Here is a 25,100-nt window from a genome sequence, read left to right as displayed (position 1 = left end):
CCAAAAGGGACTTCAGCGAGGCTTGGACACAGTGCCAAGAAGCTTTTGCTTTTCTTTTTTTGCTATGTTCAGTATACCTTTGCAGCCTGAGGGTTCAGCACATGGTTGTACCAATACGTGTCTGAATGCTTTGGAGGATCTGGGGTTTTTTATGCTCAAACGTGTTTTTACACAACTTGTTCTTCTCTGAGCTGTTTCTCACTTATTTTTCAAATGCATTCAGTCTTCTGCATTGAAGTACACTGCAGCTGAGCTAAAACCTAATTTGGAGATAACCCGTCTGTGTCCAGATCAGTAAGGGGTGCTCACAAATCAGAAAAATACACAAAACAACCTCTCCGTCTTGCAAGGACGTTTGGTGCCTTGATGCCAAAGGAGGTTGATCTAACTGTTTTAAGCTCTGGTTATGCATGCAGCAATGTTTTGGGGCAAGCGAGACCTGAAAGATGCAAAACAACTAAGAAGTGTTTCCAGTGAGGTTCTTGTAAATGAGAAGCAGAAGTAGCAACTACAGTAAGAGCTGATTTTTCTGAACTTCCTTTGCATCCATCTGAACGATTACAACAAGAAGTAAGGGTTAAAGGCCAGTGCTGTCCCCGAAATGCACTAATTTCAGCTTCCTGTCTCTCTCTCCTCCCTTCCCCTCCCATCCTCAGGAAAGTGGGAATGTCCATGGCATCAGTGCGACGTCTGTAGCAATCCTGCAGTCTCATTCTGTGAGTTTTGCCCTCATTCATTCTGTAAAGATCACGAGAAGGGAGCCCTGGTGGCATCGGCGCTGGACGGCCGTCTCTGCTGCTCCGCACATGACCCCAAATCTCCTGTGGCACCCGAGTACTGGAGCAAGATAAAGTGCAAATTGGAACCACAGAATCCTGTAGAAGAAGCGAAGGAGTGAATTTGGCTAAAAACAAACAACGGGAGGGGAGTAGAGGGGCAAACAGGCAATGAACTTGAAGAGACTGCTATGACACATTCAGTCTTTGTCATCGGAGCCGTCGTGTGTGAACTGGGAATGGGACCATTTAACCTTAGCAAGCAGAAGCAGGCAGTGGTGTTTGTTTTTTATTGTTCGGTCTTTCTTTTACCCTTGAATGTGCTACAGCAGCTCTTACTGTCGGAAACCAGAAACATCTTGGCCTTCAAAGAAAAACTTAGACCTTTTGACAGTGAAAAGAGTATTCTGTTTAAAATATGTTCTTTGTAGAAAGCAAAGCATAGCAACATATTTATTTATTTAATTTTTAAAGGGTGTTGAAGATCTGGTTTTGATCAGTCAATGTGTCTTCAAAAACAAAATAGCAAAGCCAACGTAACTTTTATGTCTAGTTTATGAAAAGAATAAAGCCTCCCCACTCTGTAACATTGAGATGCCATAAAGACAGATGTGGGTTTTGGACCAGGTGACCCTGAAATTACTCCATTCCCGTACTTATTTTAAAAGGCGTTTTGAGAAGGTGGGTTATATGTCACGTTAGCTTAGGGATATTATTGTAAGGCTTTTCCTATGAGAAATCAGGTGTATGGCTTCTTGGACATGCTCGTAACAGGAGATCTAGCATTAAGGAGGGAAGAAATCATGGTTCCTTGCTGGAGAGCTATAATCGGTGTTTGCAGACAGGTGGAAATTCAGAAAGAGCTTAACTGCACAGTGGTCATTTCTTTATCCTGCCTAATTAGGAAAACCTTTATAGTTAGGAGAGCCACCCGGCCTCAGTCACATGCCGTAGCACACCCGGCACTGAAGTCTTAATCCTGCCAGTGGGAGCTCTGCCATGGACTTCTTTAGATGGAGGATTGTTTTGTGCGCACGCATTTGTCATCTGCCAAGCCTGCGCTTGTTTAACGGCAGTTATATTAGTGTGATTCTTTATTGCCGCCTTCTCAGACTCCCATTAGCTTCAAAGGAAATTTGAGCGCTTAAGGAATCCGGCCCACGTGCATGTTTGTTTTGCTTGAATGTTTAGATTTTTTTGCTGAGAGAGATCTTCTAACTTTAACCTTCATTGTTACTGGAGCTAAGAATCATCTCAGCACTTCTGCAACGAACAGGGTATTTTCTGTCTGGGTAACGGGCCGTGTTCACAGCTGCCAACTTCAGCCTCATGAGACAGTTCTCTCTTGGATTTCCTCTGTTAATCAGCAGAGACAGGCTCCTTCACTGAGGCTTTTGGAGTGCTTGGGGAGGCTCCTGCCCCAGAGTTTTTTTTCATCCTCCTCCATTTCTTGTGCGAGGAGCCGAGGGGGACTAGTTTCCCCAGGCTGAAGCTGGTTTTTGGTGAACCTTCTCCCCTAGCCCCGATCCTACAAAGCACTGTGCATCTCCCCCTGCCCCGGTATAGTTAGAGTGTACTTTTTACCCGTATGCTGATATTAGCTAACTTTGTGCTAGCTTTTTGCTAACGGGTATTGAAAACAATCCTGAATGAAAAAAGAATTGGTATCAAGTGTTGCTGGCATCTGGCTAAATTAAGCCTTTGAATTAAGAACGTTGTCTCTGGAAAAGTGCTTACGTAAACCTACAGGAACATGGTGACTTCTCAGTTCAAGACAGCAGTAGGCTGAAAAAGTACATGACGTGTGGGATTTTAGTACGTCTTGCCTCTGGCTGGTGTCCTTCTCGTCCTCAAATTTATGAACACGGGGGAAATTTTTTTGTGTGTGCAATTGTAAAATTACAAAATACACTACAGTCTCGTTAAGCCGCTGCTGTGCCCTTCAACTGATCTGGCAGTTCATCTTCCGAACGGTCCGCAGATGCCTTTCCTACAGACCTGTGGGTGTCTGGGGTGGCTTGACTGCGCAGATACCTCGCAGGTCAGTTTATGGTGCAGAGGGCTAATGGGATCTATAAAGCACTTCATCTTGTGGTCCGTACTACAGTGAATGTCTGAAACACTACTCTTGCTTGAAAGCAGTGCTATATTTTGGTATTTTTAAAAAAAAAAAAATTTACAAAAAGGATTTTATTTTTCTTAACATTTTGTGTGATAAATGTCTCTTTTTAAGCTTTTCCTGGGGGTGTTCAACCTTTTCAGAAATTCCAAACATAGCTCTTGCTACAGTGTCTGTAAGGCCTGATGTATTTACTTTGTATTATTTATTAGGCTTGGTAACGTTCAGATGATTTTCTTAGAGCATTCTGAATATTGCAAATATGCTATCGTGTGAGCGCACCTACGAGCTTTTTTTCACTCTGTGTCCGTGGCGACTTCCTGACCGGAGGGAGATGGGCCCTCGGGAGCGCTTGCCGTGGCGGGGAGCAGACGAGAGCCACGGAGCGTCAGTCGCCACGTGAGACGTCCTGCTGTGGCGTGCCGGTGCGCCGAGTACCGCAGAACTCGTGATGGCTCACGGAAGGCTTAAAAACTTGTGAAATGCTGTGAATTGAGGCCTGCTGCTCCTCCTGTGCCATGCCGCTTGATGTCTTGGTTAACTTTGTTTTCAGACTTCTTACAGGTGCTCCTTTTTTTCCACCAAAAAAAAAGATTAATGATAGCTGACAGCTGGGCTCGGACGTAAAAGGGAAAAGAGGAGATGGGTTTATAAGTTTGAGCTTACTTGTGAACAAAAAGTCTGGACTGGATTTCATGCTGTTGGATAGCAGGTGAATCTTTCAAAAAAACTTTAACATTCTGAGATGAGAAGATAACCTAATTTGAAGTATCTTGGTAACTGTAGGGGGTTTGTTCTATATGCCAAGCACAGAATGTTAAAGCACGCATTTTAACCACGTTTTTGCAAACTGAGTAGAACAATAATGCAGTTCCTGTGGAAGGAAAAGATTGCACAGCTGTGTTTTGATAACTGGCATCAGCAGAGGGGGAGTCGGCTGCTGAGTTAAACTTGCGTGGTCTCCAAAACGGGATAAGTAATATTGGGTAGTTTGGTCGTTTCATGCTCAGGCCTGGAAGAAACCCACAGAATGTGGGGAGCTTAAACCTGCTGTTTAAGCCTCAGCCGTTCCGTAACGGGAACGCACCACCACACTTCTCCCTTTCGTTTTACATTTTTGAGGTGGCACCACGCGCCTGACTCCAGCTCTGTCGCCTGTGCGCTCTCTATAGCATGCAGTGTCTGAGTCGCTCTGCAAAGTTACCGGGATTTTGTTGTTTACTGGAGCTTTTACTCTACAGTTCGCACCTTAGCACAGCGCGGACGTTCTGCAGCCCGTGGCCAAATGGTGCAATGGCTGGTTACTACCATTTTCTAAATACATGGTGCAAGCATTAGTTATTGTAGCTTTCGGATTATTAGTGTAGACTTGTCCTGTCGATAGACTCTTGAAGGCGTTTGCAGCTCAGGAAGGATAACGTTAAAGGCAATTTTGTGGGCAAATTACCTTCTCTGGTCACCACCATGGTCTTAGAGAATCAGTTAAAATGGAGTAATAGGTCTGGAATGTTTAATTTTGGCCTTTCTTCTAAAAAACTTCTCGTATCTTAATTTCAGGAGAGAATGGGAAAGACACAATTACTAGACGTAATTAACAATGAGCATAAAATCTGTATATATTGAAACTTTACAGAAATATGTGGGTGGGGTGGGGGAGGAGGGTGGGAGGGGGGATGTCCAACGCTGGTACGAAGTAGTCACTTTAACATTGAAACCTCTGCCTCATTGAATTCAGGGTTTAATGTACTTGAAGCTCTGCGGTTCCTTATACAGCTTTTTTTTTTTTATTTATGCATAACTTTTTTTGTATACTACATTGAAAATGTCTCTGACTTCCCTCAAGTTACTTTCCGCTCCCGCCGTACGGTGACTCTGCGGCGAGCGGGAGTGTTTTTCAAAGCGGCTGTCCCAGACCTGTGCGTGTTCCAGCCGTGTGTTGCATGAGAGGCGGCAGCCTTGGAGTAACGCTCTCCGTTCGCTTTGTTTTCCATCAACTTTCCCCTACCACTTACCTTTGTGTAGCAAAAACATTTGCACTTACGATACACTCCTACACTTTGGATGTATTCACAATGTTGTTCTGAGGAAAAAGGAGAAAAAAAAAAAAGCAAAAAAGAAAAAAGAAAAAAAAAAAGCCGTTTCCTATTATATTCTATTCCTGAGCGGCAAGCTCAGGTCCTTATTACCCCTGTGAGGGGCTATCTCACTGCTCTGGAGAGAGGGGAGTTGTTAAGCTGAAACTCTGTCTGTGCTTTGCATAGAAGACTTCTGTAATTAATGTGAAATCAAAAAGGGAAAACGCGTGTGAATTTGCCAAAGCCATTCGCTCACTCTCCGTTTCCCCTGCGGTACCGACGGCCCGGGGGTTTGGGCACGGGAGAGGCACGAGCCGCCTCGCCGAGCAGACGGGGCGGCCGTGGGCTCCTCTCCGGGGTGCCGAGCGCAGCCGGGCGCCGGGCCCTGCTCAGCAGCTCTTACTCGTTTTTGGGTTCCAAACAGACTGGATGGGGAGGGGGGGAACGGGACACCGACAAAAAAATTGTTCCTATTCACTGGTCGAGCTGTATCTCATTTCTGGTGTCACTTTCCGAACCAACCGATGCGTTGCCACAGAAAACTTGCTGTTTCGGCTGGCTGGTCACTGGGGCTTTGCTCCGCGCAGGGGTGCGCGCACGCCGGGGGTTGCTGTCAGAAACGAAACCCGTTTGTTTCCACGCGAGAGATGTTGCACAACACAGATACCTGCAGATTCCGTTTCCATTCCCATGTACTCTTTATCTGTAAGGATGACCTTTGTAGAGTCGTTATTTCTGTAGACTGTAACAAACTTTGTAGATTCTGTGAAATGTTATTTTAACGAAATCACTCAAGTCTTTAATAGCAAAGCATCAATATTCACTGAAGTCGGTATCTTAAGAGTTTTTGGAAGTTGACTAGAAGCTCTCGACACTAACGAAGTAGTGTTAAATTTCCCTGGCGATGTTCCACTGGGGCATTACTGTATTATGACTTGATGTTGCCGCATAGACTTTGAGATATACGATATTTTGGGGGTTTTGTTGTTCGGCCTATGTTCTCTTGCATAGTGTGAAACCTGTAAAGCTTGGTTAACCTGTATATAGCTAGCTTACTGTCAACTAGTTATAGTGTATCTAGAATTGCCTGTAATATTTTAGCTTCTTACTGAATGTGTGTGATGGTAGGAACATATAATTTTTGTACATTATATTTACTGAGATGTTGCCTTTTTTATTTTACAAATACTTTGGAATTCAGATGTGTCTTTGCTTCCGTGAGGATTAATTTGGAAAGGTTTTTAATGACATTCCACTGATTTGAACTTTTGCTTGAGGTTGACTTCAATAAATTGTTCTGAATGTTCCAACGACGAAACACTTTTCCATCCCTCCCGTTGCGGGGCACCGGGGGGGGGACCGGGGGTGTGCGGGGCAGGGCCGGGCCTGCGGCCGGGCCGGGGTTCGGCCTAGCCTGCCTCCGGGGCGGGAGGCCCTGCCCCTTGGGCCCGGCCTAGCCTGCCTCCGGGTGGTGGGGGAAGGCCTGCCCCTTGGGCCCGGCCTAGCCTGCCTCCGGGGCGGGGGGCCCTGCCCCTTGGGCCCGGCCTAGCCTGCCTCCGGGTGGTGGGGGAAGGCCTGCCCCTTGGGCCCGGCCTAGCCTGCCTCCGGGGCGGGGGGCCCTGCCCCTTGGGCCCGGCCTAGCCTGCCTCCGGGTGGTGGGGGAAGGCCTGCCCCTTGGGCCCGGCCTAGCCTGCCTCCGGGTGGTGGGGGAAGGCCTGCCCCTTGGGCCCGGCCTAGCCTGCCTCCGGGTGGTGGGGGAAGGCCTGCCCCCGGGGCGGGGGGCCCTGCCCCCTAGGCCCGGCCTAGCCTGCCTCCAGGCCCGGCCTGCTCCCGCGGTGGGGCCGGGCCGCTCCGCCCCGGGGCGGGCGGCGGCGCCACGTCGGCGCTGCGGGGCGGGCGTGGTGCGGCGGGGCCATGCTGCGGGCGGTGCGGGGCGGCCGGGCGGCCGAGCTGGCGGCGGAGGCGGCGGTGCGGGCCCTGCTGCTGGCCGCCTTCCTGTGAGTGAGTGCGGGGCGGGGGGGCGGCTCCCGCGCCCCCGCCGGCTGCGGGCGAGGCCCTGCGGTGCTCGGGCATCCCCGGGAGCTGCGGGGCTGCAGCCCCGCTCCCCTCCCTCCGTTCCCGCGGGGCCGCGGGAGGAGGCCGAGCCCCTGCTCTCCCGGACCCGCAGGCTGTGCGCGAAGCCTGCCCAAAATCTGGGTGTTTTTTTTTCCCCTTTTCCCTCCCCAGGATCATGGAGTTTTTGCCTCCGTTTCAGCGCGTGGTGCAGCCTGAAGAGATGTGGCTTTATAAGAACCCGTACGTAGAAGCGGACCACGTCCCCACAGTGCCCATGTTTGTAAGTTCAGCAGGTTCCTGCCTTTACTTAGGTTTTTTTCTCTAATTACAAACTACCCTTTTAAAGCAAAGCTGCTAGCTGAAACACCTGTGTCGCGAGTACCTGCAGCTCTTAACGCATGTCGCTGAAAGTGCGATTATTATTGCAAATAATTTTTGTCACCTTTTTAGGCTTTACCGTCCAGGGCTGTCTTTGGGATTTTAACTAAGTTTATAAAAACTAAGGGGGACTTTTCACTGTTGTTCTTAATCAGTTTCACGTCCAGGTTAGAGGGACCACGGAGGATGGCATCTCTCTCACTATGGGAACACTTTGCTTGGGAGCAGCTCTTTTCAGCAAAGTTTTAGTATCATTTTATTGTGAAAGTGTTTTGCGTAGGTCTCTAGGCTCTGTTCACTCTTAAGCGTTGGATTTCAGGTAGACAGCAGCCCAACACAGGGGACGTTTCTTCCTCGAAGCAGGGCTGTTTCGGCGAGGTGCGCTGGCTCCTGGGTTGGGCAAGCACCCGCTCTCTTAGCAAACAGCACTTTTGATTTTCTGCGAGATGTGGGCACCAAGCGTGGAAGGACAAAACCTTGGTGTAGCGTTCGGCTTTGGCGCTGTGAAGCACGACGTGTGCCAGACCTCAGGTGGTAGCAGACTCCCTGGGAGCCTGTCGGACACACCGTGGATGTCCCAGGGTGACATCCCACAGCCGCAGTCTCTCCTGAGATGCTGTGAATGATAACTGGTTTGCTCTGAATCAGCAGCTCCTGTATTTTTTGCTGACAAGCAGCGTGGGTGCTGCTGACAAAGAGCTAATCCTTGTGCTTGCAGGGATGGGGAGAGGCGAGGTGCTGTGGCTGATGCTGCGGGGGGACACCCGCAGGCAGGAGGGGAGGGGGCTGCAGGCAGGAGTGGCGTGAAGCCAGCCAAAGCAGCGCTCTGGTGCCAGAGGTGCTGCCTGAGGGCTAGAGGGTGTGCTGGGCTCCCCTCGGAGGAGGGAAGGCTCTGCCGGGTGGGTACTGAGTGGGTAAAGCACGGGAAGCAGTGGGATGCAGAGAGGGGCTTTTTAGCGTGCTGCATTATTTATGCTGCCTGGGTTTATTTTCTTTCTCATGCTTCAGTACAGGCAACATCCAGCAGCCCATGGGCTGGCTTTGTACACGAGGCGCTGCCACTGGATGAAAAACAGGAGGAATAGCCGTGCTCTTGGGAGCACAGGGTTAGTCAAGGTTTGCTGCAAATACAGCTGGGTTGGTTGGTTTTGCTTTCTGATAGAAGTGTTGTGTTTGGAGAGGAGAGGTTGCTGCTTGGCTTTGGGGAGGTAAAGCATATAGCCTGTGAGCAATTGCTGTTGTGTTCTGGTGAGGGTGCTTAAATCTGCTTCGCTAACAGACACCTAACAATCTCCTCGTTTTGTGGCAGTTCATCGCATTTCTGTCTCCCTTATTGCTCATTGTCCTGGCAAGGGTGTTCATGAATGCCGACCGAGAAGACACGCAGGAAGCCTGCCTTGGTGAGCTCCTTCTTATCCCAGAGAGCTGCAGCCCCCCAAGGGGCCTGCCCTGGTGCTGTGGCTGTGAGCCAGGGGTCTCACAGATGAGTCCTTTGCTCTTGCTGGGGCACAGGGGTTGTGCCAGGGGTATCAAAGCTGAGCTGTGTGGCTCCAGCTGAAGTTTGAGCACTGCCTGTGCCTGAATGTGCCTCAAAGCTGCACATTCAGGTGGGGACCCTGCTGATGTGACCTCTCTGCTCTCTCCTAGCTGCCAGCCTTGCTCTCGCCCTGAACGGGGTTTTTACAAATGCCCTGAAGCTGATTGTGGGGAGGTGAGAAGCCTGCTTGTTCCTAGCTGCGCCGTGCGTGCGGGGAGGGGAGGGGAGGCACATCTGCACAGCAGAACTACAGTAGCAGGAGCAAGGGCCAGAAGCTGAAGTTGGACATCCTCAGCCTGGAAAGAATGTGAGGTTTCTAGCTGTAAAGACAATTAAGTATTAGAACAAACACCGGCAGGGACCTTCTGTCTCTGGGCACCATTTAGACGGGTGTGTTCAGGCCTGCACCAGGGAGGGAGGAGTGCTTTGGCATGCGTACAGGAGTGGATGGGATGGTTTCATCTTCCCAGGCCACATGGTCAGGGTGGCAGAAAGTTACCTGTGCCGAGCCACAGCCTGAGAGGTTTGCTCCGGTGTGCCCACAGGCCGTGCAACCAGGGCACGTTGAGGCCGTGTAGGAATTTGGTTCTGGTATGGCGTTTGCTCTGCTGGGCTGGAGGATTACACCTGTGCTAATCCTCAGGAGTTAAACCAGGTCCTGCCTGGCAGCGGTGGGCTGGTGAGGGTGTGCTGCAGCAGCCTGGCTCTCGCCTGCTGCGCCCTGCCTGCCCAGGCAGGACTGGAGCTGGCTGTGACACTGTTTTGCATTTCTCACAGCCTGGGTCATGCCGCCCTCCCTTTGCGCAATGGAGGGAGGTGTGCGAGGTGGCTGGCGACTGCGTTCGGACGTGGGTGGCTCCGTGGGAGGGCTGGGTGCCCAGATGTCTCCTGAGCACCGTGCTGGGAGCGCTGCGCGCCCGAGGGCTGCATGCTTTGTTCTCTGCCCTAGGCCACGGCCAGACTTCTTCTATCGATGCTTCCCAGATGGACGAGCGAACGCAGAGCTGGTGTGCACAGGCGACCCTGGCATAGTGACTGAGGGACGCAAAAGCTTCCCCAGCGGACATGCTTCGTGTAAGTTTTCCACATCCCCTCCCCGCTGCAGCCCCAGGCACTGAACAGTGGTGAGCAGAAACCTGCGGGGAGGGCAGCTTAGGTTTGCTTTCATGCTCCCCAATGGCTTTGGCTACATTCATTGGCCTGTTTGGGGGCCTCAACTTTCCCTCTGCAAAGCAGTGGGGTGACAAATGTAATCTGAAGCTGTCTGTAACTCCTGGGAGGAGGGATGCTTGCCAAGTGCCAGCTTCTCCGGCTCCTCTGTTGCTCGTGAGCTGCTGCTTCCCTTGGCTCATGTGGGCAGGACAGATGTCCTCTTTGAGCCCCTCTACTGCAGCGGGGGAGAGGGTGAAGGTCTGGCTGAGGGCCTGCAGCAGAGCCTGGAGCCGATCCTGACGCGACACGCTTCTCTTTCAGTCGCCTTCGCGGGTCTCGCCTTCTCTGCCTTCTACATAGCTGGGAAGCTTCACTGCTTCACTCCTGGCCGGGGAAGCAGGGCTCTGCGCCTCTGTGCCTTCCTCCTCCCACTGTTCCTCGCCACCCTCATCGCCGTGTCCCGCACCTGCGACTACAAGCACCACTGGGAAGGTGGGTCAGCGTCTGCCTGCGGACCTGGGCGGGGGGGCACAACTGGGTGCCCTGAGCGTGGGGAGAGTCCCTGTTTCTGCAGAGGAGTTCAGAGCCCCTGATGGCAACTTGGGTTTTTTGATTACTCCTCCAGTGGTAAGTTTTTTTGCTGCCTGCAAGGTGACGATGCCTTTGTCTTTGTTTTTGAAATACGTGCCAAGCTTAGTTTTATAGCCAAGGGTCAAGTTGGCGATACAGCTCAGTCTGAGCAGGCTGAAAAGCTGCCTGCTGGAGAAGACACTGAAGAGGATTGTGAGGGTAAAGGGACGCTAACTCTCCTCTGGTCTTGCCCGCAGATGTGTTGGTTGGCTCAACGATCGGCTTCGTGCTTGCGTACCTCTGCTACCGGCAGTATTACCCTCCTCTGATGGACTCCGTGTGCCACAAACCATTCCTGTACAAGTCCAAACAACTGCCAGCGCACCAAGAAAGGCCTGCAGTTTCCAGCTTCCACCTAGATATATAGCGATGGGCTCTGGCTCTGTCCTGCCAGCACCTTTCCTGCTGCTCCTTGTGCGAGGGCAGGGGAAGGCTTTGGGGAGTTTGGTCTGCGACAAGTGGCTCAAATGAGGATGCACCCGAAACCCAAGCAGGCGCGCTCTGCAGTGCTGGTAAGTTGTCCTGCACAGGAGCCTGTGCTGCTTCGTTAACTGAATTTTGTAGGCATCCCTTCCTTTGGGCCCACTGCAAAGCGAGCCAGGCACTTGGCACACAAGCCTGCAGGAGGACAGCCCGGGTACGAAACGTCCTGGAGCAAGAACTGGAAAAATTGTGACAATCTGGTGTGCCCCGTCCAGCAGGGGTTCTTGTGTCCAGTCCAGAGAAAGCGCCATCAGTGGTCTCCCTTCAATCCAGCCGAGCTGTCCCGTCCCTTCTTAGGGGAAGCGTGTGCCGAAAGGAAGTGCCGGACCCGCTCCTGGCGCCGGCTTTGAGTCCATCTTTTCAATCACAGCTGAGCTAATTGGGAGTAACGAGCACAAGGTTGCAGTCTTTAACCATGGATAAAATCAGGGAGAGGGAAGATGAAACTAGCATGGTCCTTATTTGTATTATTGTGCTAGGCCTAATTTTTTTTCTAATTTGCCAAATAAAGGAGTTTAATTTTCTTAACGAGCTGTGGTACTAAAAACTTGACTTCAAGGACTGGGTTTAATGCTGTCTAAACCATCTCCTTTGGTGTGTCTGCAGGGGTTTCTAGGTGGGTGTTTATTTTGTATCTCTTTCCTTGCAGCTTTAACACGGTTGTAAAGAGATGACAGCAGAAAATGGTGTCTGAAAGCATCCCTTCAGAGGTGCTTGTTTCTCTACACAGTGGTTTGTTTTCTCAGACAATGGAAGGGTAGAAATTCAAGGCACGGCTGTATGGCAGGACTGGTGTAAGTAGTTATTTGTCACTGGTCTCCTCCAGAGATGTGTGTGTTCTTGACCAAGTGTATGTACCTGCAAACAGCAAAAGCGAGGCTGTAGCAGAGCGAGGCAAGTGTGCCTCTGCCCAGCAGAGTAGTGAAAACGCCACCCCCTCATCTTCAGTTTGGGCCACATAAGCTGTCTGTGGCCCTGGAGCTTCAATAGAAGTTACAGAAATAGCTTTACTTTCCCCTAAAATTGCGCACGTGTGAATTCTTCCACCCCCTCCCCTCCCTCTCCCCCCGAGACATGCACACACCATGGTCATCTACTTATTTGTTTATTTTGGCTTTTACTGGAAAAGACATTAAATAACATTTAAAATGTATTTAACTTTTTTTTTTTTTTACAAAGTGCGTAACTCAAAAAGCTGATCATGAGAGTGTCCCGTGTTAAGACTGTTCCTTTCCTACTCTTGTAGGAGACGCTTTAGCAATCAGTAGTTCAGGCGCCGACCAAGCAGCTTGTCTGTTTCTGCAGTCAGGTAAAAGAACAGCTTCAGTCCCTTTGGGATGGGAGGAGGGTTGTAGGCTGCAAACAAAACCTTTCAAATAGTGCAAATAACGTAGTACAACGGAGGAAAAACAAACAGGCTGTGGAAAAAAGGCTCCTTACCCCATGCAGGGCAAAAGTCAGTGGGAGGGAAAGTGGTTTGGCTCTTCCCAAAGGCTGTCACGGCAACGACCTTCCACACCATTGAAGCGTCTGCCTCTGCCTGGCCCTGAGGCCCCAGCCTCAGCCCAGCGAGTCAGCCTGGGTGGTTTTGGTCGCAAGGGGGGACCGCCAGAGGCTCTCTGGCCCCGTCCCCCTTGGAGCAGAGCTAGCATGCCCCAGGCACCTGCAGACTGAGCTGCCTGCAGAGCTGGGGTTGTTTCTTCAGTGGGGTCACTGGGACACAGTGTCCAGACCCTACGGATCTGGGCTCTGATTTCGCTGGCTGCATTTTCTGTATTTAAAACCAAAAAAACAATGACTGGAGCCTGGCTGGCATGAGATCCCTGTAGCCACCCTGAAAGCCACACTGCAGCAGGACGGTAGCACTGCTCTGTGCCCCTGCAAAGCACAGCAGGGCTGTCCCTCCGGGCCTCCGAGTTGCCCAGATGCTGCTGAGGAGCAGCTGCTTTCCCCCAGTACAGCTCTAGCTGGATCTGGAGGTGAAGCTTTCCTCCTGTGCAGTTACACCTGGCCGCTAGCTTGGTTCTATGCAAGATGCAGGTGGTGCCTCAGGGAGGCCCTTGGTTTGTTGGCTGCCGTGGGCTGGGCGAGGATGCTGAGAAGTCACTACAGCAGGCGGGAGCACCTGGGTCAAGTGTGCACAAACATGCCGCTAGCATGAGCTGTTTTATGTGTCAGTCCTGCCTGGCACGATCCAGGGGTGCACAAACCACGCAGCAGCAATTCAAGGAGATGAGAATGGCTGGTAGATGCATTCCTGCTCACCTAATTGCAGACGCCTGTGCCCTGGGCTTCACCTCCCAAAGACCGCAGTCCTTGCGCCTGGTGCTCTGTGTTATGGCAGGGAGAAGTCAGCAATCTCCTTCGCTCGACAAGGCTGCTATAGCTCTCTCCATGCTGTGCATTTAAGGCTTTTACTCCTCAAGGTCACAAGCTGCGAGTTTCCTCACTATGCCAGGAGCAGAGTCAGGCCCTCAGTGTCGGTTCCTAGCCCAGACAGCTCGTCTGCTTTGGTGCTAGAGGAGCTGGTGTGATAACTTCCAAGGTGGAGGGTTAAAAGTACATGTTGCCACAGGGAGCCGCAGTGCCAGTGCTGTGTGTGTTTGAGCAGAAGTGTTTTCCCTTGACATTTTTTCCCCTCCCCGCAACTACCCAACATGGAGGAAAATCATCCTTATCTCCAGGTAGCAGCAAGTACTCGGGAAGCAGCATGCGGGGGACACAGCAGCAGAGGAGAGAGGAAGGCAGAGAAGAAATCTGGACTTTCCTGGTGAGTACTCAGTTGAACTGGATCTAAGAAAGCAAAAGGAGAACATAGGAATAGCTGCCCTAGGGCAGACCAAAATCCATCCAGCCCCACCTCGCGGACCCAGCAATTAATAGTGTTAGGCTTTGAGGGCAAGGAAGCAAGGATGTGCCTGACCCCTAGTCTACCCTCAGCCAGCAGTTAGCAGCGGAGGGTGAAAGCACCCCTGCGAGAACCGCAGGGTCCACGCTCTGGTTCGCTACCCGTCTATAAGAAATGTTTAGCCCAGGAGACTTGGAGTATGGGCCGCGCACGTAGTTGTTCCTTTGGTGGATCGAACTGATTGTAACTAGGCATGGTTGCTGCTGCCCTTATCGTCAGCAGCAGCAGTTTATTAGCTCTCCTCGTGTCTGTTAGCGCTTACGTGCAGGATAAGAGGAAAGAAAGCAAACGTGCTGACAGGCCAAAGAAAAAGCCCGACGCAAACTCCTGCCTTAGACACAGCACTGTAAATAAGGAATATTATTCCCTCAAATGGACCAGATGTCCTCTGATGTGTCCTAGGAAGTTTGGAAGGAAGGTGTAGGCAAGAGGACTTACATCAAGGGGCCAGAACAGCACGGGCTGGTCACTGACTTCCGGGCAAAGGTTGATCCAGTGTAATGCCTTGTGTCTGGTAGATCTCCTTCAGAACCAGCAGCACGGTGTCTTCCGACTCCCTGGCAGAGGAGGAGAACATGGGAATTAGAGGGGGACACTTCCCTCCTCTCTGTCAGGACATCCGTGATGGTTATGGGGTAGGTGCAGTGCTCAGCACATGCAGACAGTACTAGGCAAGGAGGACTGCAATGGTCTCCTTCCTCTGCCCTGCCCACCCGCTCTGCCTGCATTACAGGCAGGACCATATCGTATTTACTCAGTTAAGGCTTTTCTTATGTTGGCTTCAAAAATGATGGCGTTCTGCTTACATCAGACGTGAATTTGAAGCTTTGCCAGTTATGCAGAAGCTTACCAATAGCACAGATGCCCTTGTAGTGCAAATAAATACTCGTTAAAGCTCTCTATTGGCTTCTCCTGCAGCACGTAGTCTATGCGATTCCCTCCATTCAGCTTCCCCACGTTAATGAGGGAGGCCTCCTCCTTCACCACTGCAGGGGTCTCCTCTGGCTTTGTGTCTGAAGGAATGAAGAAGTGCAATGTGGTTCAGCCAAGGGGCACCAGGAGCCACAACAGTACAACAGCATCACTGTGCCCTCCCTTTGCCCCACTGTGGGCTCTTGCAGAGGAGAGGCAGCTTAAGTGCTCGGTCCTTCCCTGCCAGGGTTCTCTCTTGGAAAATAGTATTGCAAGAGACAGCTAGAGAAGGGTGGTGCCAGGCTCGGCGGGCTCACAGAGTGATGTGGGGTGCCAAGAGCCCCAGGAGGCTGTTACTGAGCAGGCAGGTTGCCTCTTCTCCCCCTTCATCAGGCAATAACAGGGGAAGGCTACAGCACTTGGAGAGCCAAGTGCATCTGCAGCTCAAAGGCAACCCCTCTGCTGAGCACTGAAGAGGGCAGCAGCGCCTGGGTTTGACGCCAGGATGGGCACCTCGCTGGCCTGGCTGCAGGGAGCCTGAGCACGCTGCTCCGTGGGCAGGTCGCAGTGCTGCATCCCCGGCTCCCCACCACCCCACGCGTACCACTGACCTGGCTGCTTCTCCGCGCCAGCCTCTGCTTCTGCTTCGGCGTCGGTACTCGCCGCCTCCACGGCTGGCAGTGGGGCTCGAGTGAAGGACTGCCAGGCTACCCGCAGGGACCCCAGCAAGTTGTTCTTCAGGTCCACGCTCATGCGAGTCAGCCCTTCTTTCAGCTCTGAAAGGCAGGACGGGTTGGCGTCGGGCTGGGGGCTGAACAGCTGCCCAGGGCAGCAGGAGAGGGGTACAGTAAAAGGGGTGGTGGTTTTAAACTAAAGGAGGGTAGATTTAGACTGGATATAAGGAGAAAATCTTTTACTATGAGGGTGATGAAACACTGGCACAGGTTGCCCAGAGGGGTGGTAGGTGCCCCATCCCTAGAAACGTTCCAGGTCAGGCTGGATGGGGCTCTGAGCAACCTGATCTAGTTGAAGGTGTCCCTGCTCACTGCAGGGGCGTTGGACTAGATGGCCTCTAAAGGTCCCTTCCAACCCAAACCATTCCATGAGAGGGGCTGCCCTTGCCCTTACCTAGGTGCATTCTCTTCCTGCCCTTGTGGTGAGGCAGCAGCATGGGCTCAAACTCCAGATCTGGGACGATCATGGGCTCAATCCTGTACGCCACCGGGTCAAACTGTACAGAGGAGGGGGACAGTAAGCCAGGGCTCCTGCTCCACGCATCTCACGCAGGAGGGCTCTGGCTCTTATACCCACAGGGTGGAAGATGTTGAAGAAGCCTTTGCAGGTGGGCAGGCTGTAGTTTGGGTTGATCCGCTTCACTCCTCGCACCGTGAGAAACATCCCGATGGGAGACCCAAAAGCGAAGAAGATGGTGGGCTTGTAGTTCAGCTGAGGATAGTTTGCTGAGACCTAGGAGAGAGGGAGATTCAGATTTGTTTCATGAGACAAACGCCACGCTGGTGTTAGGAGCACCGCGTTTTTGCAGTTAGAGCACGGTGCTGAGCTCGGTAGTTACCTGTCCTAAGCCAATGTCCCGGTATTGGCAATTCTTGCCATCATCTGTGCTGTCAGGGTCACGCTGCGACGGCGACCCGGGCTCGGCTCCATGTTCCCGGCTGGGCCTGGGAGCTGCTGCTCTCTGGTCCTGCAGCAACACAGATGGGAAACCCAGCTAGCACAGCTCCTGCAGCGAGCCCACGCCACGGCCCGTCCTACCCACCCGTGAGCAAGTATGCGAGGCAAAGAACTGCCCAGCATCCCTTATCCTCCAGAACCACAGCAGCCTTGGCAGCATCGTCCTATTCCAGCCAACCACCTCTCCAGCTGGCATCGCTAACTTCAGTCTCTACCACCACGAACAAGCCCTCCCGCTCTGTGAGCACCCTTACAGGCCATGGGACAAAGCGATCCTGCTGTAGGGTAACACGAGCGTTAACAGCAAGCACCTCTGTCGCCACGGCCAAACCCAAGCCGTGATAGCCGCCTGAGCGAAGACGGCCGGGAACGAGGAGGTCGGGGTGCTCGGGGACTGGTCGTAAATGGTGAAGGCTGGTCTTTGTCTGGGGTGTGACCTGACGAACGCAAGCAATGCAGAGGACAAACCTGCATCTCCATCTTGGAGCTGATGTAATGAAGTAGCTTCATTCTTGGTCCTAAGGGAATTCCCATTTCTTTAAGGTTTTTCTCTGTGCACAAGAACTGGAAAATAAGCAACCCAAATATTATTACAGGAGCAGAGAGGTGTGTGCGGTGAGGTATTTCTGTTCTCTGTCATTCTGTTCCTGCTGCGCTCCTCGGAGACATTCCATGTGCGAGTGACTCAGTACCGGGAGGATGTGCACAGCGTGGGAGGACTGGGAAGAAAAGCAAAGAAGAAACACGACAGACAGCAGAACAGGAGAGCCCCTTACCAGTGCTTGCCTGTCCATTTTCTCCTTGTCAAAAACATCACAGTATTCAGACAGCTCCAGCTTCTTCAGGATTTCTTTTACTTCCTCAATACCCCTGTTGCTTGAGGTTGTCCTGGACCCCTGTGAATAGACCCATCAGGGATCATCCATTTTGCTCACTTATTTTCTCCTGTGCATTTTGGAGTCCCCAAGCCGCCGCAGAAGCAGGGGGTCGGTGTGGGGCTGCAGCGGCACAGCTACCCATGCAGGTGCCGCAGGAGTACCCCGCGGGTCCGTGCGCCGCCAGAGAGCGCGTACCTCTTCGCTGTGCTCGTCCTCCTCGGGAGCAGCCTTCTGGTTCGTCAGGAGATCAAACAGAATGAGCGACCCTAGAAACCAGGCACAGGCAGGCAGAGCATCAGTATCGCATCGGGGAAAAGCCCCGAGCCATCTCCTTTCTGGGATGAAAGACCAGTACCCTCCCGTCTCCCGCGGTACGGCGACACGCACGGGACCCGCGGGTGAAACCCCTTACCCAAGCTGTGCCCCGCAATGGAGACCCCCCCTTTGAAGAGCGGGTTCCTCTGCAGGAAGAGCTGGTACAGGCGGTTCATTTCGGACGCCACCGTGTCCACGATGGTCTGGCAATAGGTGGAGCTGTTGTAAAAGAAAACATCCAGGATGGTGTCGTTGATGAAGTGACGCAGGCGATTGATGCTCGGCAAAGTGATTCGCTCCAGGTCGCTATGGGGGGAAAAGAGAGAGGGAATTGCAGTTAGGGGTGCCAATAAATCCCACCACGTTTCTAAAGCAAAAGGTAAAGTCAGAGGATAATTGCCACCATCTCAAAGAACATAATGTTGTAATCCAGACCCTCAGCTCACGCCGAGAATGAAGGCAGAGCACAGCCTGTGCTCTTAACACTCCAGGCAGGAGTAAAGAGCCTGGCCTTCCTTCCCTAGGAGCCTAACCTGCTCTCCCCACTCCCTAGGGGGGAGCCAGTACTTGAGGGCAGAAACTGGGTACTCAGTTTCCAGAGGTGTGGATGTCCCCAGACCCTCCTGATATCAGCCAGGGAAAGGCAGAAGTCTCTCCTCTCCCGCTTGATGCTGATCAGAGCAGGCACCAGCCGTGCTCTGCAAAATAGGGCTGCAGAAGAAGGGTGAGGACGAGGTCTGGCACGGAGGTGCTCTAAGGGACCCCATCTGTCCTGCTTATCCCTGCATGCTCACAGCCTAAACACTCCCAGCTTTCCCTTTGCCTGCAGTGGCCACCAGAAAAAGCGGAGTTCACACAGGAGGAGGCCGTCTGTGCACTTTGCCACTGCCACGGACGCCGGCACCGGAGGAGGTGGCTGCCCGGGACACTTACACGTCCACCCCGGTGGAGTGGAGGGAGCTGTGCCAGTTCACAGGTAGGAACTCCACCCGGCCGATCTGCTGCTGCTCCTGGGCTTTCTTGAAGTGCGCTTGCAGCATGCTCAGGGAGACATTCCTGAAGTCATTCACTGGAAAAGAGCATGAACTCTTACTGAGATCCACCAGGCTACAGGGCAAGCCTGCTGCATCAACAACACTTAATACGATAAAAGAAAAGATCATTACCAGGGGAAATCCCACCAGGGTCTTTAATCTGCTGCTGCTACCCTAAGACCTTGAATCTTTAACTACAAGATCAGGGGAAGGCTCCATGTCCTTAAGTGTGTTTACTGGACCTTTCTGCCCCATCTGTAACAAACCTTTCTACATGGGCAGGGCTTCAATGCAGCAGTCAGGGTAAGAAAAGTACTCTGAGGAATCTAAAAAATAATATATCTGTTGCAGCGATGCATGTGTCAGAAAGGGAGTCCGAAGGGAGGAGATGAACCTGAAATTACTCAGTTGTGAGGGAGAAAGGCTGATTTCCTTCATTTCAAGTGGTCAGCAGCCTTGTAGTTTTCATCGGATGAACATATAGAAGATTAGGCTGCATTAAAGCAAAGGTATATTTCATAGGAACTAAAGACAGTCTGCTCTGAAATATCTCAGCCTCCTTGACCTCTACAAGTTAAATCATGTCATGCTTTCAGGCAGTTTCAGCGATCACCTCTCCTACAGAACTGAGGCACTCGGAGTAAATAATAATGAACAGGTCAGACCAGAGTTACTTGGTTTAGTACCCTGTCTGCAATATTGATCAACAGTGGATGCTTAGAGGAGTGTGTAAGACCAGCGATACTTCTCGCACGCTCTCCTAACCTCCAGGCTTTCGCAGCTTGGGGGTTTCCTGAGCCAGAAGCAGCGTCCTTTGTTTTGGTCCAAAGCCACTCCAGAAGCTGCTGGGTGGGGTGTTGCCTGTTAGACTTCACCCAGTGAGATTAACCCCTAGCAATAGACTGAGCAGGTTACTAATTAGTTTAGCAGGTTTAGACAGTTACTTGGAAAATCTGTATCCAATTTGGGAAACTCACTATTTTGAGCAGCAGCAGAACACAGTGATGAAAAGTGGTTGCCCAAACCTTTCCAGATGGTAGGATTTAATGGGTTAGTGAGCGTTGCACTCCTGCTCCCCACAGCAGTCAGCAAATTCGACCATGCGGCTTGCCAACGTGACCGTGTCGGGATGCTTTGAATGCCCTCTGACAGTGTTTCGCATTGTCCGTGCAGATGAGGGTTTACTGGCTCTGCTAAAAGCAGCGTATGGAAAGAGCACCCAGGCCGGGCCCCACGCTTACCGCACTGGATGATGCTCCTGAACCGAATGTCGCATGCTGGGCCGATCCCGTGCACCACGAAAACCAGGTGATCAATTTGCAGCGGCTCTCCTAAGGAGGAAAGAAGAATTCAGAGCACAGGTCCTGCAGGAGAGATCCCTTAATGGGGAACTGACCCGCATGCTCTGCAGAAGAGTGGATCCCCTCACCCTCACCTCAGCCAGGTGAAAAAACCCTGAGTTTAGTGCCTGGATTTTATGCCTAAACTGTAGTGGGATTTCTCACGTTTCTAAATTGTTTGTCCTGCTAAATTCAGCTGCCCACCCTGGGATGGATCCGGATCGACAGTAGAGAAAGGTGAGGCGGCTCGTCCCCCCTTCTGTCACCATCCTCACTTCAGCAGGAGTGGATGGTCCTCCCAGCTCACCCAGGCGACCCTGGGGCGCATTCAGCATGCGAGAGGGCAGGACCAGGAGGACTCGGTCCAGCTGCCCTGTCCCAGCTCAGCTCTGCTGGGCCACCCAGCCCGGGCGTAGCTGCACCCCTCAGGTAGGCACCAGGTGGAGTTACAACTTGTTCTCTACTTCCCACACACGTTAGTTTGCATATGCACTTTCCTGAAGGCGTGCACACATGGAAAATGAAGGGGTTAGATGGGAGTAACTGCTTGTCCTCACCACGGGGACAAGTCCTGAGGCCTGACCGGGAGCTCTGGGAGGGGGGAGAGCTGACACGCAGCTTCAGAGACAGGGAGAGCACGTGCACCAGAAAGTCACCTGCATGTAGGTAAGTGATAAACCCCTGTATCCCTACCATAGAAAGAAACTCCTTTACCAACATACAGGCCAAGACCTCAGGGGGAATTTCAGGCACTGTAGTGCTTTCAACAGCTCTGGTCTCGGTGCAGGAGCTGGAAGCGCTGCTGCCTCTGCGCATTTGTTTACACTGCGGGCTCTCAGCTGCGAGGAGGGTTTCTGAAAACCACTCAGCTCCTTTCAGCACAAACTTTTTAGATGTGCCCCTTCATGTAAAGGATCGTGGAAGCTTCTTTTTGAGAAAACAGGCTGGAAAACAGGCCCTATAGCTCTGGATGGGTGGAAGGGAGGGAGAAGTGAGCTCACCGTTGGGGATCTCAGCAGCAATATTTTCTACTCCTCTCTTCACAGTCCGAGGTCGACCTTGTTCTGTAGGAGTTGAGCCCCAGTCGTCGGAGGTGGCAACTGGATGATAGTGCACCATCAGCTTGTAAACAAGAAGAGCCTGTCATTAAACTGCGCTGCATACCATGATCAAGCAGAGGAGACATTTCGCTACAGCAGCTGGTAGGTGATACGGGGTGGTACCAGACCGTGATGTTTAACTGCGCTGGTATGAGCCCTTTCCACAGTGAGGGCGAAAGGTGTGTTGAAAAGAAACGTTAAGGTGTGAAGCAGACTCTCTGCTGGCATCGCAGGTAGGCGAGAGGACAGCCATTGGGGCTAAATTGATTTCTCAGCAGACATGATTAAAAGAAATGGCATAAAGCCAGAGCATAAAGCTGGGCCCTCAGGAGAACTGAAGGGATGTCCTTGCTGGTCAGCACACCAGGCCCTCCTCACCTTTGGGTTGTGCAAGATAATGATTTCCCTGCTAGGGGACTCCAGTTTCTTCTTCCATTCATCCAGGGTCACAGCAATCATGTAAGCTTCCTGAGGAAAAGAACACCCTCTGTCAGGCAGCTGAAGGTACTCCCAGGAAGATTCAGCCACTTGGAACATTCCCTGCCCATTTTATGGTATCTCTTATCAGCACACTTTGCAAAAGAGGCAGCGAAATCAGCCAGGTCAAGGAGCAACAGCCTACTAGAGAGCTCCCAAGGAGCCCCCGCTTTAACAGCAGCAGCACACTTCCCCATCAATTCAGAACTGTATTAAAAAACACCAAAAGGTACATCAGAGTACAGACTGTAGTAAATATGTATGTTTTTATACATACACCTATACATCTCTGATATATACCTTTCCAAAGAAAGCCTCCAGCCATTAACAGTACAGACCACTGAAGTCTCTAACACTACCTAGCGTTCAGTGGGCCCCTGTAACGATGATTCTTCTTTCCTGCATTCGAACTCCCTTGGCTTTGGTGAAACTGTGAGCATAGTAAGGATAATTCTCACAAGGAGAGTCAAACCGAAGTTAGAGCAGGCAGGGTCAGGAAAAAACACAGCAAAGCTGCTAGAAGGATGCTGCAAGCAAGGCCGGAGCCGCACGGCACACCGAGAGCACCCGGGCACTTCGGCGCGTAGCAGAAGGATGCTGATGTGGCTGGACGAGGGCAGGAGGAAGGGGAGGCCACCCAGCTAGAGCAGGCTGGGAGGGAGACAGTGGCAGTGTTTGCAGTTACATTAATCAGCTGCAAAAATGCCGTGCCAAAGCCTCTTTTGAGTTCATGTCCTCAGGCGTGGCTGTGGTGCCAGTCGCCCGGCAGGGGTTTGGGACATCAGGGCCAGTATTTGGCAACGAGAAGCCGAGATGCTTCTCAGCAAGATGGATGCTGCCAGGAAAGGCTTGTTTACCTCCAGTTCTTCGCTGAAGGTCTCCGAGTAGGGAATATACTTATTGTCCTTGTCTCCCTTGTAAAACCAGGTGCAGCGACGTACTTCGGACACCTCCTCCTCCCAGTACACTGCGACGCGCTGCCTCTTCTTCAGATGCACGTCGTACCTACCCCCCGATGTTGGCACAACCAGATCTTCTTTGTCTCTCCCTGCAGGAACCAAGGCCTGATATTAATCACCAGAGGACCAGAAAGCCATGCTACCAGAAGGCTGTATACCACGCCAGAGCAGAGGAATGAGACTGGTGCGTCTTCTGCGGGCAGCACACACGAGCATGTATCAGCAACAGCAGTAGACACTGATGTACCCAAGCACAGAGAACAGCGTCGGCGGGCATCCCAGGAGAGATGCACCGGGTCAGACTTCCCCCCAAGGCAGAAGGTAAGATGAAGGCATTAAGCTACAACTATCTTCCTCTCTAGTTCAGGCACAGGCTTACAGGAACTATTCCCGCCTCACTTCAACGGTAAATTGTGAATTTGTGGCCTTGCAAAGTTTATCACTTAACAGTGGAGGTGCGGGTCTCTGGGTCTCTGAGCCACTCTCCTCTAAAACGGAGAACTCCAGGCAAATCCCGATAGAGGCTTAAAATTGTTGGTTGGGTCTGCCCGCTGGCCAGGCTGCCGGCAGAGCGCCCGTGCCAGGCTGTGCTCGGCTCGGCTGCGGCACTGAGGACAGGCAGCACGGCCTTTAATCCAAAGCATCTTGGGAGAGGGAGGATGGGAGCAACCTTTGGGCAATCGCTGCTCTGCCCGCGGCCGTCGGCAGCAGCGGTGCTTTGAGCACAGTCCTGGCAGCGGGTTGCACAGGCGGGCGATGCTCGGCAGCACGAGGGCTGCGTGGCCAGCGGTGCCGCTCGGGGCAGAGCCCGCTGCCTCGGCAGCACCCTCCAGGCACCGGCAGGCAGAGCAGCACGCATCCGCACGGGAGAAATCTCCCCAGCGGAATCTCTGCCATCCTGCCAGCGCTCTCCCATCCGCACCGTGCTTTGCGTGTGGTTATATATAATTTAGAGCGTATATCAAATGAATGAGGTCAGACCATTCGATGCATCCGAACGGCTTAGCTGTTCATGCGTTTACAGCTCTAGGAGTAGGCACATTGCCAAAAACAAAAAAAGTCCCAATTTAAAATTCCCGAGGGAAAATTTTGCATCCCGTGTGGAAGCCATGGATGCGTTCAGGGAATTTCCTGCTGATTCCCGGACAGTGTTTCCCTTGAGCGCACACCTGATGCTCTCCCATTGATCTTACCAGGCCAGTTCCTTATAGTGATTTTAATAGCGGGGACAAGGTATTTAAAATCAAAGGGCAATTTAAAAATAGAAATTATAGGAGCTGAAGGCGAGCGGTGCTGTGAAATCCCCCCACCTGCCGAGGTGGATGGAGCTTTTTCCCGACGGGGCAGCCCCTGCCCACGCGTGTTTTTGCCCTACCTGAGCCGTGAGCCTCCTCCAGCCTCTCCGAGTCCTGCGTGCTGAAGGGGACCCATCGCTCCCTGGAGTCCGTGACCTTGCAGTAAAACCAGTGGGGAACAACCGCTTCGTATCTGCGTGCGGGGTCCGGCTCCGCAGCCTCGGGGGCGGCGGCCGCGGGGGGCTGCGCCTGTTGCGGCTGCGGCGCGGACATGATGCTCCCGCGCCGCCGGCGGGACGCGAGTGGGTGGACGCGGAGAGCCTCAGAAACGCTTCTTCCCCCCTCAAATGGAAGAAGCTCCCCGCAAAACCCCCGCCCGGGCCCGGGGGTCGCGGGGGGGACGGACCCGGCGGCTGCTCCCCCCCCCCCCCGCCCCCGACCGCCCGTGGCTCACACGCGTGTCCGTGCGTGTGCGGCCCCGCCACCCGGCCGGCTCCCGGCGCGGCCCCGCTGCCCAGGCGGCTCCTCCGGCGGCGGCGGCAGCGCAGGCCCCGGCCCCGGCCCCGGCCCCGGAGACCGCCCAGCCCGGGGCGGCGCTCCACGCCCGGCCCGCCCCACGCCCGGCCCCGCCGCGCCGGCCCTCGCGGGTGGGGCGGCCTCCAGGGAGCGGGGCCCTGCCCGCAGCCCCTGCCCACAGCCCTGCCCGCAGCCCCTGCCCACAGCCCTGCCTGCAATCCCTGTCTGCAGCCCCTGCCCACAGCCCTGCCCGCAGCCCCTGCCCACAGCCCCTGCCCACAGCCCTGCCTGCAAACCCTGTCTGCAGCCCCTGCCCACAGCCCTGCCTGCAATCCCTGCCCGCAGCCCCTGCCCACAGCCCTGCCCGCAGCCCCTGCCCTCAGCCCCTGCCCACAGCCCTGCCTGCAATCCCTGTCTGCAGCCCCTGCCCACAGCCCTGCCTGCAATCCCTGCCCGCAGCCCCTGCCCA

The 25,100-nt window shown here is 53.1% G+C and overlaps 3 protein-coding genes across 13 annotated transcripts in view; 2 read left to right on the top strand and 1 right to left on the bottom strand.

Annotated features, from left to right (window-relative positions):
• The window catches only part of NSD3 (nuclear receptor binding SET domain protein 3), a 48,732-nt gene extending 42,444 nt beyond the window's left edge, over window positions 1-6,288 (top strand). For all 5 annotated transcript variants that reach the window (XM_064472689.1, XM_064472685.1, XM_064472687.1 and 2 more), the window contains one exon: window positions 657-6,288. In XM_064472689.1, the coding sequence (XP_064328759.1) occupies window positions 657-898 (242 nt within the window). In that variant the 3' untranslated portion in view covers window positions 899-6,288. The remainder of the gene's footprint in view (window positions 1-656) is intronic.
• Window positions 6,289-6,791: 503 nt separating this feature from the next.
• PLPP5 (phospholipid phosphatase 5) lies at window positions 6,792-13,943 on the top strand. 5 transcript variants are annotated; one of them, XR_010376249.1, is made up of 10 exons: window positions 6,792-6,967; window positions 7,197-7,305; window positions 8,713-8,803; window positions 9,051-9,114; window positions 9,890-10,014; window positions 10,414-10,584; window positions 10,920-11,234; window positions 11,855-11,999; window positions 12,452-12,514; window positions 13,890-13,943. XR_010376249.1 is itself a non-coding variant. In XM_064472899.1 (7 exons), exons 1-7 carry the CDS (start codon window positions 6,885-6,887, stop codon window positions 11,087-11,089), a joined length of 813 nt encoding a protein of 270 aa, XP_064328969.1. In that variant the 5' UTR covers window positions 6,792-6,884; the 3' UTR covers window positions 11,090-11,733. The 5 variants fall into 5 exon arrangements, 4 of the variants coding, with proteins under 4 accessions (XP_064328969.1, XP_064328972.1, XP_064328970.1 ...); XM_064472899.1 differs by lacking the exons at window positions 11,855-11,999; window positions 12,452-12,514; window positions 13,890-13,943 and having other exon boundaries at window positions 10,920-11,733; XM_064472902.1 differs by lacking the exons at window positions 11,855-11,999; window positions 12,452-12,514; window positions 13,890-13,943 and having other exon boundaries at window positions 6,861-6,967; window positions 7,225-7,305; window positions 10,920-11,733.
• DDHD2 (DDHD domain containing 2) lies at window positions 12,292-24,660 on the bottom strand. 3 transcript variants are annotated; one of them, XR_010376248.1, is made up of 18 exons: window positions 24,196-24,660; window positions 22,719-22,909; window positions 21,763-21,852; window positions 21,286-21,406; window positions 20,186-20,275; window positions 18,844-18,979; window positions 18,008-18,216; window positions 17,791-17,861; window positions 17,494-17,613; window positions 17,186-17,281; window positions 16,599-16,727; window positions 16,337-16,492; window positions 16,154-16,256; window positions 15,637-15,801; window positions 14,964-15,126; window positions 14,552-14,670; window positions 12,646-13,998; window positions 12,292-12,504 (listed from the first exon to the last, which is right to left on the bottom strand). XR_010376248.1 is itself a non-coding variant. In XM_064472892.1 (17 exons), the coding sequence occupies exons 1-16, from the start codon at window positions 24,386-24,388 to the stop codon at window positions 14,580-14,582; spliced, it is 2,124 nt and encodes a 707-aa protein (XP_064328962.1). In that variant the 5' UTR covers window positions 24,389-24,660; the 3' UTR covers window positions 12,292-13,998; window positions 14,552-14,579. The 3 variants fall into 3 exon arrangements, 1 of the variants encoding a protein (XP_064328962.1); XR_010376247.1 differs by having other exon boundaries at window positions 12,292-13,330; window positions 13,471-13,998; XM_064472892.1 differs by having other exon boundaries at window positions 12,292-13,998.
• Window positions 24,661-25,100: the final 440 nt, after the last annotated feature.

The sequence above is a fragment of the Phalacrocorax carbo genome, chromosome 24 (genome assembly GCF_963921805.1).
Source record: "Phalacrocorax carbo chromosome 24, bPhaCar2.1, whole genome shotgun sequence".
NCBI lineage: Eukaryota > Metazoa > Chordata > Aves > Suliformes > Phalacrocoracidae > Phalacrocorax > Phalacrocorax carbo.
Note: the sequence above shows the minus strand (reverse complement) of the source record. Positions and strands in the feature narration are given on the sequence as shown.

Excerpts from the sequence above, each read along its gene's own strand:
- PLPP5 (XM_064472899.1), top strand. The coding sequence starts at position 6,885 with ATGCTGCGGGCGGTGCGGGGCGGCCGGGCGGCCGAGCTGGCGGCGGAG. Across the intron at positions 6,968-7,196 it reads CTGCTGCTGGCCGCCTTCCT|GATCATGGAGTTTTTGCCTC; the intron begins GTGAGTGAGTGC and ends TTCCCTCCCCAG. Across the intron at positions 8,804-9,050 it reads CACGCAGGAAGCCTGCCTTG|CTGCCAGCCTTGCTCTCGCC; the intron begins GTGAGCTCCTTC and ends GCTCTCTCCTAG.
- DDHD2 (XM_064472892.1), bottom strand. The coding sequence starts at position 24,388 with ATGTCCGCGCCGCAGCCGCAACAGGCGCAGCCCCCCGCGGCCGCCGCC. Across the intron at positions 15,127-15,636 it reads TGGCGCGGAGAAGCAGCCAG|ACACAAAGCCAGAGGAGACC; the intron begins GTCAGTGGTACG and ends TCATTCCTTCAG. Across the intron at positions 14,671-14,963 it reads CAAGGGCATCTGTGCTATTG|GGAGTCGGAAGACACCGTGC; the intron begins GTAAGCTTCTGC and ends CTCCTCTGCCAG.